Source organism: Somniosus microcephalus, chromosome 2, assembly GCF_052327205.1.
Source record: "Somniosus microcephalus isolate GS21.2 chromosome 2, FLI_Smic_1.0, whole genome shotgun sequence".
Classification (NCBI taxonomy): Eukaryota; Metazoa; Chordata; class Chondrichthyes; order Squaliformes; family Somniosidae; genus Somniosus; species Somniosus microcephalus.
In genome coordinates, this window is record NC_140988.1 from 337,060,850 (window position 1) to 337,078,851 (window position 18,002).

The following is an 18,002-nucleotide window of genomic DNA, read 5'->3' on the forward strand; positions in this document are numbered from 1 at the left end:
TCTTCTAAACTCCAGCGAGTATAATCCAAACTGGATTATTCTCCTTAGAGCAGAGAAGGTTAAGGGGAATAGCAAAATACTGCAGATGCTGGAAATCCGAAATAACAACAGAAAATGCTGGAAAAACTCAGCAGGCCAGGCAACATCCGTGGAGAGAAATTAGAGTCAACGTTTCGGGTCAAAACCCTTTATCAAGAAACGTTGACTCTAATTTCTCTCCACCGATGTTGCCTGGCCTGCTGAGTTTTTCCAGCATTTTCTGTTGTTATTAAGGTTAAGGGGAAATTGAATAGAGGTGTTCAAAATCATGAAGGGTTTTGACAGAGCAGAGAAGAAAAGTGCCCTCTCCCTGTGCTCCCCACCATTGGCGTGAAGGTCACTTTAATTAGTGCAATGATGCTCCTGCAGGCAGTGCTGAGTGAGCCAGCGGAATTTGCTTCCGGGTTGTGGGCGGAGCCTCGCTCTGGCCCCGGTGACCTCTGGTTCCAGGAGCGGCGCAGCTAGTGAATCGGTCGCCATTTGCAGAGCCGCTCGGAGGAGGAGGCAGGTTCCGAGCAGTAGAACCGCAGAAACACAAAGTCGAGACCATGCTGTCGGGCCGCCTTGCAACCGCCTTCGCGCGATCTCTCCCCAGGCAGCGGGCTCATGTAAGCATCCCGAAAGCTAAATTGCCGGGTTTGGATGTTGCGGAACGTGCGAGCAGAATAAAATAATCCGGAACCGCCTTCTCCGCCATTTTGGAAAGCCAGCTCGCAGGGCCTAGAGTGACTTTGAGCAGGAACTGTATATATTGTTTGGGGAATTTGTTTAGTAGCTGTTCTTTAAAATGGTTTTTGTACTTATTGCAAGAGGGCTTTAGTTACTGCATTTGCATCACTTTGTCATCCATGGAGCTTTCTAACGGAGCCCCATGTGTGTCTGTAAGAGAGGTTCACTGACAACGTCCTGCTGAAGGTCAGGTCCTGAATGTCTCCTTTACTTCACGTACAAACCGTCACTTGATTTGCAATATCTGTGATCAGCAAATTTATCTTTATCGATTTTGTAAATTGCATTTATGGCAAGTTTGTGTGTAGATTCGTTTCCAAATTTGATTGCGTTGTTTTTTGTGGTTGGAGTTTGAAAATTAAAAAGAACATTGTAGGGGCTTTTCTTTTGTAGCATTTAATGGGGCAACATTTAATATTTGACAATTGGTTTAGCAAAATGCTATACCTTTTTAATTCACAGAATCACAGAAACCCCACAGTGCAGATAGAGGCCATTTCGGCCCATCGAGCCTGCACCGACACATATCCCACCCGATCCCCGTAACCCCTACACCAACACATATCCCACCCTATCCCTGCAACCCCACGTATTTAACCCCCTAACACTAAGGGTCAATTTATCATAGCCAATCAACCTTAATAACCTGCACATCTTTGGACTGTAGGAGGAAACCGGAGCAGTATTGTATCTAGTGTTTATACAGAATGGCATTGAATTAATCGGTGATTTGCTTTGTATATTCAGTTGTTCAGAAATATTCAGAATTTGTTCTATATAGATGCTGTAGCTAGTGGCAGTAAACAGTTGAGGTTTGACCTTGTGTTAAATTAAATATCACTTAAATTTACCAAGAGTGATTCAGCACAAAGGTAATCTGCATATTGAATTTAAAAGCAACCCTTTGGAAGTACCGTGCAGTTAATCCTGTTTTAGAGGCTTGCTTCCTACACTCTCTCTGTAGAATGCTATTCCATTGTTTTATGTACTGGGTTTGTCTGGGAAACATGTATTTATTTAAAGTCGTCTTCTTTGTAGGTGGCAAGACATGCCCTTCCTGCAGCCTTTGTAGGCACCAAGAATCTTCACACGTCAAGGACATGGCTTCAAAAGACTGGTCAGTCTTTAGAAAAGGACCTCGACTAACTTAATATTTGTAGACATTCACATTTCAGTGTTTATAGGAGGAGATAAAAGAAGTCAATCATAGTGTCAACAATGACCATTCCCATTTGACTTTTGTTTTATCCTTGTATTTATATTCCTTGTCTGGCTTCAGGTCATGTAATTAACTCAAGGTTAGTTTAATGTGAGCATGGTTGGGTGACTTGCTTTCTGTTCTGGTGTCTGGTACAACTGATGGCCTGCTGTAGACTAAGGGAATGACAGGTTTGAGCCTGCATTGACCTATGTCATATGCTCCACATTGGAGTGCCAGTGGTTATATCATCACCTTAATGTGTCTAATTGGTCTACTCTAAGTAATCCATGCTACAGTATATTAATTTTTCAGTATCCTATAACTGTAGTATTTGAGTAGTCTTGCTTTAAGAATGCCAAACCCCATAGTGGTGGTTAATTTTGAATTGTGTTTCACTTGCATTGGATGTGGTTTATCAGGAAACTGGATAATTTTTCCAAAATCGAATGCATTTTGCAGTAATGTTTCTTTTGTTGGTTATAGTAGATAGCCAGGAATAGTGGTTTGTCCAGACATTTTCTATTAAGTTGCTGGAAATCTTGGTTTAATTAGCCATGATTTAACTAGCCTGGACTCATTTTGCTCTAGTACGTAGAACCATAACAATTCACAGCATATGAGCCCATTCGACCCATCGAGTCTGTGTCATCGCCTAGCTAGAGCCAGCCAAAACTAAACCCATGGCCCTGTATTCTCCCAAAAATCTGTATCTTGCACTCCTTGAAGTTTTTATCCAATTTTCTCTTTAAAATATATAATGGCCTCTGCTTCAGCCATTCCCTCTGGCAAAGCTTCCCATGATCTAGTAATCCTCTGTATAAAGAAGTTTCCCCGAAACCTTCTCAGTTTGTGATGATTTTAAATTGATGACGCCGCCCCCCCCCCCCCCCCCCCTTGACTGCCCACATCAGTGACTCCATTTCTGTCTAATCCTTTCATAATTTTAAAACTAACCTCTGCAATCTTCTCAGCCTTCGCTGCTCTCATGGAAATATTTCTAGAATCTCCACTATTTCCTCGTAACTATAGTTTTACATTGCTGGTGTTTTCCATTAGGTACTGCAGAGGTTTCCTCAATTCTGGAAGAACGTATCCTGGGAGCTGACACCGCCGCTGACCTGGAGGAGACTGGCCGTGTGCTCTCGATCGGTGATGGTATCGCCCGTGTGTATGGGCTGAGGAATGTGCAGGCTGAAGAAATGGTGGAATTCTCCTCTGGCCTGAAGGTAACTGAGCACTAAAGTGCTTGTGATGAATTAATGGAAAACTAAATCTATCTGTCCTTCAACTCTAACTTGCATGTATGTAGAATCTCTAGACAGTTACTGAATTTATACCGTGGCAACCAAGCATCACCAGTAACTCTTGTTGTTTCCTTTTGAGATCCTCTGTAACTGTTAGAGGGATAACTTTGTTTTCACCCCTCCTTGGTCCTGTGCACATTAAGCCTCTTGGACCACTCCTGAAAATTAATAAGGGCTTGATGTAATTGAGAGTATTAATTTGGTAGTTCTTTCCTCTGATTGTAATGGTCTCTGCTCCCTTTCTAGAGACCTTTTGTCATAAGGTCCCAGGTTTGATTCCCAGAAGATTATGGCAGAAGTAGTACAATTGGCCTATGTACCTGGCCTAGATAATTCAGCCAGGATTTCTGCTCCTAGTCATTATCCAGTAACTCCTCCTGACAAGTGTGTGTGTTGGATGAGGACAGAATTAGGCTCCACTATAATGGCCCCACTGTCTGCCAACATTTGTTGTCTAGGTTGAAGAATGGCCACTTGGGCTAGATACTAGAGAGCAGCCAGTATATAAGGAAGTCCATGCCTTCAGAAGACATTTTTTTCCCTTGGAAAAATTGTCTTGGTGGCATATTATATAGCGGTGCGTGCGCACGCACTTCTGTAAGAGAAAGGAAAAATCTGTGTGAGGATTGCTTGGGCTGCTCCCATGCGCATCCTGGTAATTGACTGGAAGCTGTATTAATACCTGTGAACAAACCAATAGTTTCTGTCTGTACTCCAGAGTGCTCATAGGCAGCAGGATACTTATTGCCTTCTACTAACTCAATTGATGTCTTTCAGGGAATGTCTCTGAACTTGGAACCTGACAATGTTGGTGTTGTCGTGTTTGGTAATGACAAGCTAATTAAGGAAGGTGACATTGTGAAGAGAACTGGTGCCATTGTGGATGTCCCTGTTGGAGAGGAGCTACTTGGACGTGTTGTAGATGCTCTGGGTAATGCCATTGACGGAAAGGTAAGGAGCTTTCCGAAACTACCCTAGTCTGATATTTATCAGGAGTATTCTTAGCTCCTGAGAGTACTACTAGTGTAAGAGTATCTTTGTTGCTATAATTTTCATGCAGTAAAATATGCTTTAACTCTCTTTAATGTAGTCATCTTCACCTTGCTGTTTTAACAGTAGAATTACATCGAGTCTATAGCACAGAAAGAGGCCATTCAGCCCAACTCATCTATGCTGTGTTTATGCTGCACATGAACCTCCTCTTGCCCCTCGTCATCTAATCCCATCAGCATATCCTTCTATTCCTTTCTCTGGGGCTGTGATCTAGATTTCTAAAATTTGTTCTCTGCTTGAAAACCAGCTCAAGTCTGTTTTGCAGCCAGTTGGTTAAGCTTAACCTTGCCATGTCATTGGAGTGACCAAGTCAAACTGTCCTGTCTCCTTTTTTAGTTCCCTTTGCTTGTAGAAGTTTGAATCATCCTCAAACCTCAGTATTTGCCTTTCTCTAACAGGGTCCACTTGGAGCTAAGATCCGTAGACGTGTGGGACTGAAAGCCCCTGGTATTATCCCCAGGATCTCAGTGCGTGAGCCCATGCAGACTGGCATTAAGGCCGTAGATAGTCTAGTGCCCATTGGCCGTGGACAGCGAGAGCTTATCATTGGTGACAGACAGACTGGGTAAGAGCCATGTATTAAAGCAGTTTTATTAAAGCTAGGATCTGTGATGGTGTAAATTATATACAACTGTAGTTGAGATTAGTGGGCTGATCACAATGCTCTTCTGAAACAACATTTGTCATTATTGTCTTGGCAAGCGTCGAATGAGTAATTCAAAGGGGAATGTGATCTGAATGAAGTTAATGGATGCCGAGTGGAGCTAGCTGGAGTGGGTAGCATTGGATGATGAGTTAATGGATCGTTCTGCTGGTCACTTCCAGCCTGCCTTGCTTGGGGTTGCTGAGATGGGGATTGAAAACAAGACATTGGTCTTGTGCTCTCTCCTGAAGCTAGAATACAATTCTATTGGCACTCTGGTACTTCATACAAGTGACCATTATTTGTGGTGAGTTTTGTTGGCCAGATGGCATGCTGTGGACGTGTTACAAGCTAGAAAACTCCCCTTCACTTCCCCACTCCCACCATCCAGTTCCAAATGTTCACATGCACTTCCAGCAGGAGTCACTAGATAATAATTAGGAGTGGGGACCTAGCTGTTCTTTTTCGTGCCTCTAGATTAGAAGGGAAGGGAAGGAGACCACTTAGACTGCTACTGCCGCCCTACCTGGGATTAGCTAACCTAGCAGAGTAGTTAATGGACTTGAGATGTTTTTGGTCTGTATGGCTCAGGCTCACGATAAACTTGTAGTAACTCTGAAGTGACCTGTGTAATATGTGCGACCCCTCCTGTTTCAGCAAAACTGGTATTGCCATCGACACCATCATCAATCAGAGGAGGTTCAACGAAGGCACTGAGGAGAAGAAGAAGCTGTACTGTGTCTATGTTGCTATTGGTCAGAAGAGGTCCACTGTGGCTCAGCTGGTCAAGAGACTGACAGACGCAAGTAGGTTCAGAGTAGTAGTAAGAATAATCCTTTTAAGTCAGCTGCATTCTTAAACATGTCTGTTAAGTGAATAAAGATTTATGCTGTATGCTTGGCATTTGTACAGTAAAGGACTGATTTTTCCAATCAGTGGTTTGGTATCTAGCAAGAACACCTGGAAGGGCTTATGTTGAGTTGATTTTGGAAGGAACAGTGGCAGGAGTTCTACAATTGGCACTGGCTCTCCTGGACTGGGGAAATAAAATCATCCAGGATCCTGTAGAAAGTGGGGATAAAATGGTAGAGTGGGTGTGAGTGATCACAAAGAGTCATAAGCAGCATGAGTGCAATAGCTTCTACACTGATGTAAATCAGCATTTTGAGTTAGCGTGCACTGAATAATTCTACTTGTGTTTCTGACTTGTCTTCTAGATGCCATGAAGTACACCATTGTGGTCTGTGCCACAGCCTCTGATGCTGCTCCACTGCAGTACCTGGCCCCATATTCTGGCTGTTCTATGGGAGAGTACTTCAGAGACAATGGCAAACATGCGCTAATCATCTACGATGACTTGTCTAAACAGGTCAGTACTGTTTCATTTTCCTGGGTGGCTTTGAATCACAGCCATTGCTTTAGATTCCTTGTCTTTTTTTTAACCTGAGATTTATGTTCAGAGACTGTTATTTTCTGTCTTCCAAAAGGTATTTCTCCCTTTTGTGTTTCCCTGGTTATGAGGGAGCAGACCACTTGCCTGTTGGGTTCCTGCCAGTGCTTCTCTCGAACTGACTTTTATTGTACTACCCTCTGGCAAGGATCCAGTAGCCTGGACAGAACTGCAAGTGCTATGACTCCCAGATCCTGGATCTTGAGTCAGAGATCTGATCTTTGCATGAAAAGGCTGGAGTTAAAAGCATTGTTCCACCAGTTGGAAATGTCTCTCGCTTTGCCTAACCAAGTTCTGCTGGCTATGTTGAAACTTGGAACTGTTCCCTTTTGTAGAAAGTGTCTTTTTATCCTTTGCTAAAGGTTTTTAATTTTGCTGGATTATGAATGTACAGTGTGCGTTGGCCTCTGAGCCAAGGCAGACAGCAACCCTGACTGACTTTTTTTTCCCCCCTCCCCCTGCCTAGAGGCACTGAGACCATTTGTAGTCCCTCTGCTGCTTTCTTGGCTGAGATCAATTAATTCAGCACAGACCAAGAACTGAACTTGGGATCTTATCAGGGAATATTTTCTTGAGATTCAACTATTGAGGTCTTTTTGAAGTAGAACCACTTGGCTCCAGCCTCTAGGTTCTGCTATGGGATCCATACGATAAATAGATTTTCTAAACTGTTGCAGTTTTTGAACAAAATTCTCTTAAGCTGCTCACTTCTGGGGCAGTTAAGATATTGAAAGGCACTTGCTGAGGATAATCGGGACCAGACTTAGTCCTTGCATCTGGAACTGTATGTGCCATTCATAGATAAGTGCAAGGTAAGGCTGCTTATTTAATCAAATCTTTAAAACAGTAGAATGCACTTAATACCATCTACTCCAAGATACTTCCTGGTACAGTGTAATGCGACTTGTAACAACTGTAGTTTTGATCTTGCTTAAACCTCTTGCAGGCTGTTGCCTACCGTCAGATGTCCCTGCTGCTGCGTCGTCCCCCAGGTCGGGAGGCCTACCCTGGTGATGTGTTCTACCTGCACTCACGTCTGCTGGAGAGAGCAGCCAAGATGAATGATAACTTTGGTGGTGGCTCCCTTACTGCTCTTCCTGTCATTGAGACCCAGGCTGGTGATGTGTCTGCTTACATTCCAACCAATGTCATCTCCATCACTGATGGTCAGGTAAGTTGTAGAAGCACAAATTGTTCCATGTTCTTTTTGAAGATAGAGTTGAAAAGTGAATCTTTGAATCACTGAAGATTGGGGAAGGGGGTCAGTGAATGTATTCAGGAACACTGATCACTTTTCAATAACATCTTGTCACTATATACTATTCAAGACTGCCGGTCATTCCCAGTAAGCATGCAGGGGTTACACTTGACTTCAGTGGCCAATGCATTGATGGGAGGCATAGAACAAAAGAGAGTCCTCTGAAAATGTACTAAAACTTTAAAGATAAAAAGGACAGGAGTATTGATTTGTTGATGCTCCATTTTATTAGAGAATGAAACTTAAAATGTATTCAGCATTTTATTGCGCATTCATACTGCAAAACTAATGTACCATTAGATTTGATGTGTAGCCTTGTAAAGCAGTACCTTCTTGTCATGCATTGCATTATTTGTTCTGATGTAGTTTTAGGTTTCTGTTTATTCATGTAACTCCTTTTGGTTTTTTTAGATCTTCTTGGAAACTGAACTGTTCTATAAGGGTATCCGCCCAGCCATCAATGTGGGTTTGTCTGTGTCCCGTGTAGGATCTGCTGCCCAGACCAAAGCCATGAAACAGGTATTTGATGCGTAGCTTTTATCTGCTTTCTTTTGATTACTGCCTGGCAACTAACTGAAATAGCTTGGCACTGCTGCAGGGACTTTCATGACCCATATCCAGCACCGCCTGATTTAGTGAATTTATTTTTTTCAATTATACAAGCTCAAGGTAGGCAGCCTGTTCCTAAATTTTACTGAATTAGGAAGATTGCTTATTGAACAATGTTGCTACATGGGAGAGGGCTGGGTCTTGATCATTTGGAGCAGTGCAAAAGTGTCAAATTAGGGAGCCTAAGACATTAAATCTAGCAGCGGGCTTCTCTGATCGCTTGTTTATTTAATGAGTAGCCAAGCGATACAGACCAGGAAGGTCCCAGTTTGGATGCTTGGTCTGCTGAGTTGAAGTAGGCCCGCCACAATTGGCATCAATTCGTCTTTAATTGGAAAAATAAGCTGAAGTCCTGATAACTGTCCCTGCTGGCAGTGTGGACATCTGGCAAGGATAGATCCGGCTCGACTGTAAGCCGCCTTTTCTTCTCTTCCACCCCCGCCCATCCACACTTGCTAGCCAGCTAACTAGCCTGTTGATGTTTGTCAATGGTCATGTTGGGTAAGGTTCCAAATAGAGGAGGATTATGGAACCAGCGCTAGCAAGAGTGGATGTTGAAATGCTTGGATTCATTATGATCTTGGCTCAACATTTCCTCAAAATGCTCTTGCTGATGCCCCCCACCCCCGATTCTCTTGAGTATTGAGACATCTCTAATAACTTCTGATTCTTGGTCTTTGCTGTTTACAGGTGGCTGGTACCATGAAGCTGGAGCTGGCCCAGTTCCGTGAGGTGGCAGCTTTTGCCCAGTTTGGCTCCGACTTGGATGCTGCCACACAACAGCTGTTGAATCGTGGTGTTCGTTTGACAGAGCTGCTCAAACAAGGACAGTATGGTGAGTGAGTATATTCCTCCAGGTTGTGATGCAGGGAGATGGCTGGATTTCCATTATTTGGATTGCATCTTGCTCCACCATGGTTAGTGGCATAGTTGCTTGGCAAGTTACATGGGTAAGGTGTGCCATCAGTTTTTTATAGGAGATTGGCCTGCAAATACAGCAAGCACATCATTAACTGAAAATCCTAGGCCTATTTGCACATAAAAAATCCTGCTAATGTATTTGATTTGGATTCTTTGCTCTATGGAACAATACCCTGCACCAAGGAAGTTATGGGTACTGTACAGTACAGTGAACTGATATCAGGATATAACACTAAGGGGTTATATTTACAAATGAACAACAAAAGAAAATAGGAAATTCAAGAGGAATTTTTTTTATTTTTTATAAAAGTGTGGTATGCATGCAGAAAAATCTTAAACATATAAAAAGTAAAGGGATAGTTACAGGAATGGTGGTCCCGATTAGGGACAAAAAAAAACAAATCTTCTGGCGAGGGGCTGAGTGACTGCTTTGCATCTGTTTTCACAAGCAAGGAAGAAGTTAATGTTGCAGTAGAGGAGGGGGGAGTAGAGATACTGGATAGGATAAAATAGGAGGTTCTAAAAAGGTTGGCGTCACTCAGTCCAGATGGGATGCATTTAAAGTTTTTGAGGGCTGCTAGGGTGAAGATAGCAGAAGCTCTGGCCACAATTTTTCAGTTCTCTTTAGATATGGGAGTGGTGCCAGAGGACTGCAAATGTTACACCCTTGTTCAAAAAAGGGGAGAGAGATAAACCTGATAACTGCAGGCCAATCAGTCCAATGTCCGTGGTGGGAAAACTACTCGAGACTATTGTCAGGGACAAAATTAATTCTCACTTGGAGAAGCATGGGTTAATAAGGGACAGTCAGAATGGATTTGTTAAAGGCAAATCGTGTCTGACTAACCTGATTGAGTTCTTTGAAATAACCAAGAGGGTTGATATTGTGTGTATATATGGACTTTCAAAAGGCATTTGATGATACATCACAAAACAGACTTATTTGGAAAATAGGAACATATGTTATTAATGGGACGGTGGTAACTTGGGTACGTAATTGGCTAATGGATAAGAGGCAGAGAGTGATGGTTAATGGACGTTTCTCTGATTTGTTGAAATCAGTTCCTTTTTTGGATGATTTGTTGGGGCTCCTCTACTTTTTATTGTACCACCTGTCTGTCCAGTTCTAAGACGTAATAAAACTATTCTCTCCTCCCTATTCTGTAATATGAAGTCTTTTGAAATATTTTTGCTGCCAATTTCCCCCACCCCTACAAATACTGACTTGTTGCCCGGGTATGGTTACACTTGGCCTCCACTACCTCACTCAAGTAGCCATGTGGGAAGAAGGTGATATTTGAGTGCAGGTGGGCTTGATTCTGTCTTCACTGTCCATACGAGCACTCCTACATGGGCTCACTGGATATCGATCAGGAGTTTTCTTCCCTTGCCCCAAGAGCACTTGAACTATTGTTGCAGTAGTGGTACTACAGTATTAACGCTGCTTATGAATATTTTGTTAGAAATCTCACTGGTGTGACATACTATTTGGGGGGGTGGGAATGGAGTGGCGTTGACCTTTTCCTTGCAGTATTTGTACCAGTCCATGAAGTAACTCCTGTGTTTTGCCTTCCAGTTCCCATGGCTATCGAGGAGCAGGTAGCAGTTATTTATGCTGGTGTCCGAGGTCACTTGGATAAAACGGAGCCTAGCAAGATCACAAAGTTCGAGCCTGCTTTCTTGGCCCATGTGAAGAGTCAGCACCAGGATATCTTGTCAACAATCAGGTAAGCGGATCATCTGAACAGCAGTCTCATCATCCTCAGAAAATTTTGACTTCATGTCTTTCTTGGTGTATTTTCTATCATTTTGGACCTTGCCTGAAATTGTCTTTCAAGCCAAAAATTTATCCTGGAATTGTTTTTAAATATGGAAAAAAAAAGTTATAGGGCCTTCAAGACAAGAAGACAGATGCAAAGTACTCATTTAGTCCCTCTGCCATGCCCACTGCCTCCTCCACAAGAAAATGCCTTCTGTCTCCACATGAAGTTCTCCTTTTTGTCCTTCATCGGCCCCACCCTTTGACTATCCTTTTACTATTCATGTGTTTATAAAAGCATTTTGGGTTCCTTTTTTATGTTGCCCACTAATCTATTCTCATACTCTTTTCCCCTCTTTTTTTTAGTTCTCCTCTGTACTACCTGTATTCAGCTTGGTTCTCTACTGTATTACGAACCTTACATTTGTCATAAGCCTCCCTTTTCTGTTTCATTTTAATCTACATTTAGTCATCCAGGAAGCTCTTGTTTTGAATGCTCTTCCTTTCCCTCTCGTGGGAATGTGTCTACTCTGTACCCAAATCATCTCTGTAAAGCGCCCCCCCCCCCCATTGTTAAATTTGTAGGCAAATGAGTAATTGTTGTTTCCAATCCACCTGGGCCAGATTCCTTTTCAACTTGCTGAAATTACTTCTCCAGTTGAGTATATTTAGAATTCCTCCCCCTCTCTGCTCTTTACACTGTTACTATGCTAGTCTATATTGAAATAATTGAAGATATCGCTACTCTATTTAGTTTTTGCATATTTCTGTAATTTGCTCCTCTATCTCCTTCCCACTATTTGGTGGCCTTTAGTATACACCCAGTCGCGTAATAGCTCCTCTTCATTAATTCTAACCAAATTGTTTCAGGCTTTTTACCCCTCAATTACGTCATAGTGCTATAATAGTTTCTTCGCTAATTCTGCCACCCCCCTCCTTTTTGTCCTTCTCTATCTTTCCTGAACACCTTGTAGCCAGGAATATTAAGTTCTCAATCCTCCCCTTTTGAGCCAGGTCTTTGTCATTGTCGCTCTATCATAGTCACATGTGGCGACTTGTGCCTGCCGCTCACCAACCTTATTTACTGCGCTATGTGCATTTACGTACATGCACTCCAAACTCGTCTTGGACTGCCTCGCATTTGTATGAACTATTTTATTTGAATTTTTTTGTTACAGGGCTGAGGGACAGATTAATAATGAGGTGGAAGCCAAGCTGAAGAAGATCGTAGTGGACTTCTTGTCCACCTTCGAGGCGTAAGCTCACTCCAATGTCTGCCGACCTGTCTTGTTAATGTTTCGTTGAGTGCTCTGATTCCTCTTCACATGAACTGTTGGAAAGCGGTTAATGCTTTTGTTTAAAATGTACAGAAGGTTTTCTCTTCAGAGAATAAAATGTTCCACTCAATCCCTTGAGTTTGACCTATTTTTCATTTAAGGTGTAAAGTTGGTGTTGATGAATACGGTATGGTCAGGGCCAATAGTACTTAGCAACTTTAAATTACTCTTTATCCACTGAACCAGTCTGCCCCATTTGAATTTTATTGGAACCAATGCCTGGTGTGCCAATACCAACATGAGTGGTGACATAACCTTTTAATCCCCATTTATATGCAGCTCTTTAAACCTTGGCACAATTCACTTGCATGTGTAAAATATGAAATTGTGGGGAATAATGAGCTGCAAATCGAAGTACAGGAAACTCGTGATTTACCGGCACATAAATAACCGGAAATCTCTGTTAACCGGCAAAATTCAGGAGTAGGTTCAGGTAAGTTTTACTTCATATAAGTGGCAGTTCCTGGATCTGTGGCTGTGTAACTGGGGTTCCTGCACTTGTTGCTAAGCAACAGGGACACTTGTCTGTGGCCAGAGTTCCTGCACATGTTGCTAAGCAACAGGGAATCCTGGATTTGTTGCTGTGTACGGAGCTCTCGTACCTTTTAACTGTACCTCTGTGTAATCTGGACTTTTTGATAAACCGGCAGCACGCCGGTCCTGTTGGTACCGGATAATAGAGTTTCCTGTACATTAAAAGATTGCTTTCCCTTGATAACATTGTATTCAGAAAAAACAGCATTTTTATAGTCCCTTTAACATAGAAAAATATTCCAAGGAGCTTCACAGAAACTTAATCAGACAAAAATGGATGCTGAGCCAAAGACGGATACGCTGAGGTTGATTTTGTAATTATCCTCACTGAGCAGCAGCGAGTGGACTGCCCGTTTTACACCCTGCCTTTCTTTAATAGCAGGGAAAATTGGGCAGGGTGTAAAATGATGGCTAACCTGCCAGAGGAGGGGGGCACCAAATCTACCTCATTAGGATGGGTGACCAAAGTGGGTTTTGAGGAGGAGAGGCAGGTGGGAGATTTGAGAGTTGAGGGGGAATTTAGAGTGTGGTGCCTAGGGGGTGGCTGGTGTAGGAAATGTGAATATCTGGTGCTCCTGAGGTTGAGGCACCTTATTGGCTTGACACTGACACTGGGTACCTGAAATGGAAAGTATTCTGCTCTCTGACACTAATGCACTCTCCTAATGAGCTCAGCTTTTAAAATAGCACAAATAAGGACCCCAGCAGGAAAACCTTTAAAGGTGGACTGTTTGTGTCCTGCTCTGGATGATTCAGTACCAAACCACACTGTACTGATCTACAGAGCCACTAGTCATCCACCATGTTTCCTATGCAATGCTACCACACGTTTATAAAGGTGTTGGCGCACCGAGGTTTTTGAGAATAAACACTCAGTTAACTATGAACATTTAACAACAACAGAAAGGTTTGCTTATTTGGGGAAACGGTGATTTTTTTTTTCCTTTTGTCAAGACCAAGTGTGGTTGTGTTGAGTGGGTGAGCACTTGGTCCAGCTGCAGCACCGAGCATTCCCAAGTCAGGTAGCACACGGGTTGTATTCACAAAGTGCCTTCTATGCTACTCTATCAAACATTCCAGTCTGGTATATGTGTTAGACGACTATGCACTGCTCTATCAAATACTCCCAAATGCAGGTACAGCATAGGCTACAGAACAAGACTCCTTCAAATGCTCCTCGGTCAAGAAACCTTTGGTTAGATGCGATAAAGCTCCCTCTCTGCCATCAAATACCACTGAATGTACTCCGCTCTGGCATAATATGAGTTTCATGCATGCATGCAAACTCCCTTTACACGATGCCATCAAACAATCTAGCGTCTAGTATAGCCTGGGTTAGACAGAGTGTAAAGCTGCCGTCAGTCTCCTCTCCAGAACACTACAAGGTGAAATACCCTTGCTGAATAAACTTTTCAGTTGAATGCCAGCTAGTGTCTGATTACGGGCTCCTTTTGCTTTCATATTTACCTCTGAAACCATTTAAAATAGGGACAAGGGTGACTTTTATACCATTCAAGTTATAGACATCCTCTGCTTCTGGATACCTGAAAGTTACTGAGACAAGCCAAGAGGCACAATGTTAATTCTTGTCTCCACCCCTGCTGCAAAGAAGTGTTGAATTTGTAGCACAGTTTCAATCACAAGGCAAGTCTGGGCAGTGCAGTTATTTACTGCAATTATTGTTGAGAATGGAAAGTTCAGTTATGCTTTATTCAAACAGGGTGGTATCAGTATATGGGGATAAATTAGCTGAAAATGGTAAATCATTGCATTTCTCTAGTAGGCCAATAATGACTTTCTAGGTGTATGAACTGACTCCCAGGTCGTCTTTTAAACCTGAAACAAAAATAAAATACTGCAGATTCTGGAAATCTGAAATAAACACAATGCTGGGAATACTCGGGTCAGGCCAGGCAGCATCTGTAGAGAGAGAGAGAGCGAGACCGCTAACATTTCAGCTCGATGACCTTTTGTCAACATTATCGATCTGAAATGTTAAGTCGTGCTCCACGGATGCTGTCTGACATGAGTATTTTATTATAAACCTGGGTCAATTGCATTCTGCTCTGACTCAAACTGATGAGCAGAGATGGGTGCATTGAAAAATGCTGGAGCTCTGGAGTAAAATTATTTGGTTTTTTTGAACTCTCTTCAGTTGGGATTTGGTATTGTAGATCTTGCTTGACAATTAACCAAAAACTATTTAATGGATTGTTCCAATAATAGTCGGTGTGCTTTCTGGGACCTTACTACTTTCTGCAGTGTCTGGTATATGTTCGCTAGTATCTCGTGGGTAGCTTTGCAAGGTTTTCTTTCTATCTTTTGCCAACCTTAATCCATGCAGTATCCCCGTTTCCTTCACCCTGGCCCTCTGTCCCGACAATGCTGTTCCTGATTGTACAGGTTTCCAGCTCCAACCCCTGAAGGTTTGTGCTCGAGTGCTGATACTAGCCTGACCATATCACCTAACTGAGACAACAACTTGCCTTTATATAGCGCCCAGTAAAACGTCCCAAGGCTCTTCACAGGAGTGTTCTCAAATAAAACTTGACACCCGAGCCACATAAGGAAATCTTAGATTAAAAACAGAAAATGCTGGAGAAACTCAGCAGGTCAGGCAGCATCTGTGAAGAGAGAAACAGTGAACGGTTCAGGTCGATGACCTTTCGTCAGAACTGGAAAAAAGCAGGAAATGGAACAGATTTTTAAGCAAGTGAAGAGGCTGGGAAAGGGGGGAGGGGATGAAAGAACAAAAGGGAGGGTCTGTGATAGGATGAAAGGCAGGAGAGATTAAGAGATATTCAAGGCAAAAGGAGATGGTAATGGAACAGGTTGAACTCTTGAGTCCAGAGGGCTGTAAAGTGCCTAATCGAAAAATGAGGTGCTGTTCCTCGAGCTTACGCTGAGCTTCCGTGGAACAATGCAAGAGGCCGAGGACAGTGAGGTCCGAGTGGGAGTGGAGCAGTGAATTAAAAGGACAGGCGACCAGAAGCTCTGGGTTCCCCTTATGGACTGAACAGAGGTGTTCCGCAAAGCGGTCACCCAATCTGCGTTTGGTCTCCCCAATGTAGAGGAGACCACATCGTGAGCAGCGAATACAGTATACTGGATTGCAAGAAGTACAAGTAAATTGCTGTTTCACCTGGAAGGGGTGTTTGGGGCCCTGGACAGTGGGAAGGGGGGGCGGTATAAGGGAATCTTGAGACAGGTGACCAGAAACTTGGGGCAAAGAGGTAGATTTTAAGGAGCATCTTAAAGGAGAAGAGAGAGATGGAGAGGTTTAGGGAGGGAGTTTCAGATGTTGGGGCCGAGGCAGCTGAAGGCACAAATGATGGAGTGATTAAAAATCGGCTATTATCAAAGTGAGAAGACTCACTAGCTGAATCTAATACTTGCCCTCTAAAATCCCCTTCCCTTCTGTCTGCATTTTTAAGTTCCTGTACCTTGCTCTCTAATGCGCTAACACTTCCTTTAAGCTTACTGGTAGTTTTTGCAGCTTTTGTTTTATCTGTCTATCTCACTCATGAACATTCCAGATCAAAAAACCTCATAGGCTGGAATATTCTGTACTGGGGCGGGTGGTTGCCGTGGCGGCCCGTGACTTCGTTCCTCATTTCATCCAGCTCCTGAGATCAACTTTCTGTTAATGGTGCCTATTGAGGCAGCCTTGTGCGTTTACACCACCCCCCCCCCCCCTCCCTATTAAATGATGCAGGTCTGATGACTTCATCGATGATGTGGCTTTAGCCAGGAAATTTAAAGGAGCCATGGCCACATTGCATTTGAAGGTTCATCTAGGATATTGCAGGCATAGCACTGCACCATTGGAGTGTTGCAAAGAGTGGCAAACATGACTCCACAGAGACAGAGGGCTGTACCTAGATTCTCCGCTGACTCCATATGCTTGTAGGGGGAAGTGAGCACGCAGGGAGGTCTTCTTCCCTTCCAATGGTTGGAAGAGACCTCCCCACCAGACCAAAGGAGCCTGGCTTCAAATAGCAGAGGAGGTCAACAGCAGGAATGTTGTCCGGAGGACCTGGGTGCAGGGCTGCAAACGTTTCAATGATCTCATTAGATCAGGACAGGTGAGTGCAAAGCCACACTAAATATATAAATGATCTGGACGAGGGAATTGGATGTAATATCTCCAAATTTGCAGACGACACAAAGCTGGGCGGGAGGGTAAGCTGCGAGGAGGATGTCGGGGAAACTCCAGTACGATTTGGACAGGTTGGGTGATTGGGCAGAAACATGGCAAATGCACTATAATGTGGATAAATGTGAGGTTATCCACTTTGGTGGCAAAAACAGGAAGGCAGATTATTTGAATGGCAATAGACTGGGAGAAGGGGAAGTGCAAAGAGACCTGGGTGTCCTTGTGCACCAGTCGCTGAAGGTAAGCATGCAGGTGCAGCAGGCGATTAAGAAGGCAAATGGTATGTTGGCCTTCGTAGCAAGAGGGTTCGAGTACAGGAACAAGGATGTCTTGCTACAGTTGTACAGGGCCTTGGTGAGACCGCACCTTGAGTATTGTGTGCAGTTTTGGTCACCATACCTGAGGAAGGATGTTCTTGCCATGGAGGGAGTGCAGCGAAGATTCACCAGGCTGATACCTGGGATGGCAGGAATGACGTATGAGGAGAGATTGTGTCGATTGGGCTTATACTCACTGGAGTTTAGAAGATTGAGAGGGGATCTCATCGAAACCTATAAAATTCTGTCAGGCCTGGACAGACTAGATGCAGGAAGGATGTTTCTGATGGCGGGGGAGTCCAGAACCAGGGGTCATAGTCTAAGGATAAGGGGTAAGCCATTTAGGACTGAAATGAGGAGGAATTTCTTCACCGAGCGTGGTGAACCTGTGGAATTCTCTGCCACAGAGGGCGGTGGAGGCCAGTTCATTAAATATATTCAAGAAAGAGTTGGATATGTTTCTTGAGGCTGAAGGGATCAAGGGATATGGGGAGAAGGCAGGGACAGGGTACTGAATTTGGATGATCAGCCATGATCACATTGAATGGTGGAGCAGGCTCGAATGGCCTACTCCTGCTCCTATCTTCTATGTACTGCGCTAACACTTCCTTTAAGCTTACTGGTAGTTTTTGCAGCTTTTCTTTTATCTGGCTATCTTACTCATGAGCATTCCAGATCGAAAAACCTCATAG

General features: G+C 43.4%; 1 protein-coding gene across 1 annotated transcript; it reads left to right on the forward strand.

Annotated features, from left to right (window-relative positions):
* The first annotated feature begins 487 nt into the window (after positions 1–487).
* atp5f1a (ATP synthase F1 subunit alpha) lies at positions 488–12,373 on the forward strand. Its single transcript, XM_085975403.1, has 12 exons — positions 488–647; positions 1,807–1,885; positions 3,026–3,195; positions 4,051–4,224; positions 4,725–4,891; positions 5,627–5,775; positions 6,187–6,338; positions 7,366–7,590; positions 8,089–8,196; positions 8,977–9,121; positions 10,784–10,934; positions 12,145–12,373. Exons 1-12 carry the CDS (start codon positions 588–590, stop codon positions 12,224–12,226), a joined length of 1,662 nt encoding a protein of 553 aa, XP_085831529.1. The 5' UTR covers positions 488–587; the 3' UTR covers positions 12,227–12,373.
* Positions 12,374–18,002: the final 5,629 nt, after the last annotated feature.

Bases quoted from the DNA above. Each gene is read 5' to 3' on its own strand.
- atp5f1a (XM_085975403.1), top strand. From the start codon at position 588: ATGCTGTCGGGCCGCCTTGCAACCGCCTTCGCGCGATCTCTCCCCAGG. The intron at 1,886-3,025 runs GTCAGTCTTTAG...GTTTTCCATTAG, and splicing joins GACATGGCTTCAAAAGACTG to GTACTGCAGAGGTTTCCTCA. The intron at 10,935-12,144 runs GTAAGCGGATCA...TTTTTGTTACAG, and splicing joins GATATCTTGTCAACAATCAG to GGCTGAGGGACAGATTAATA.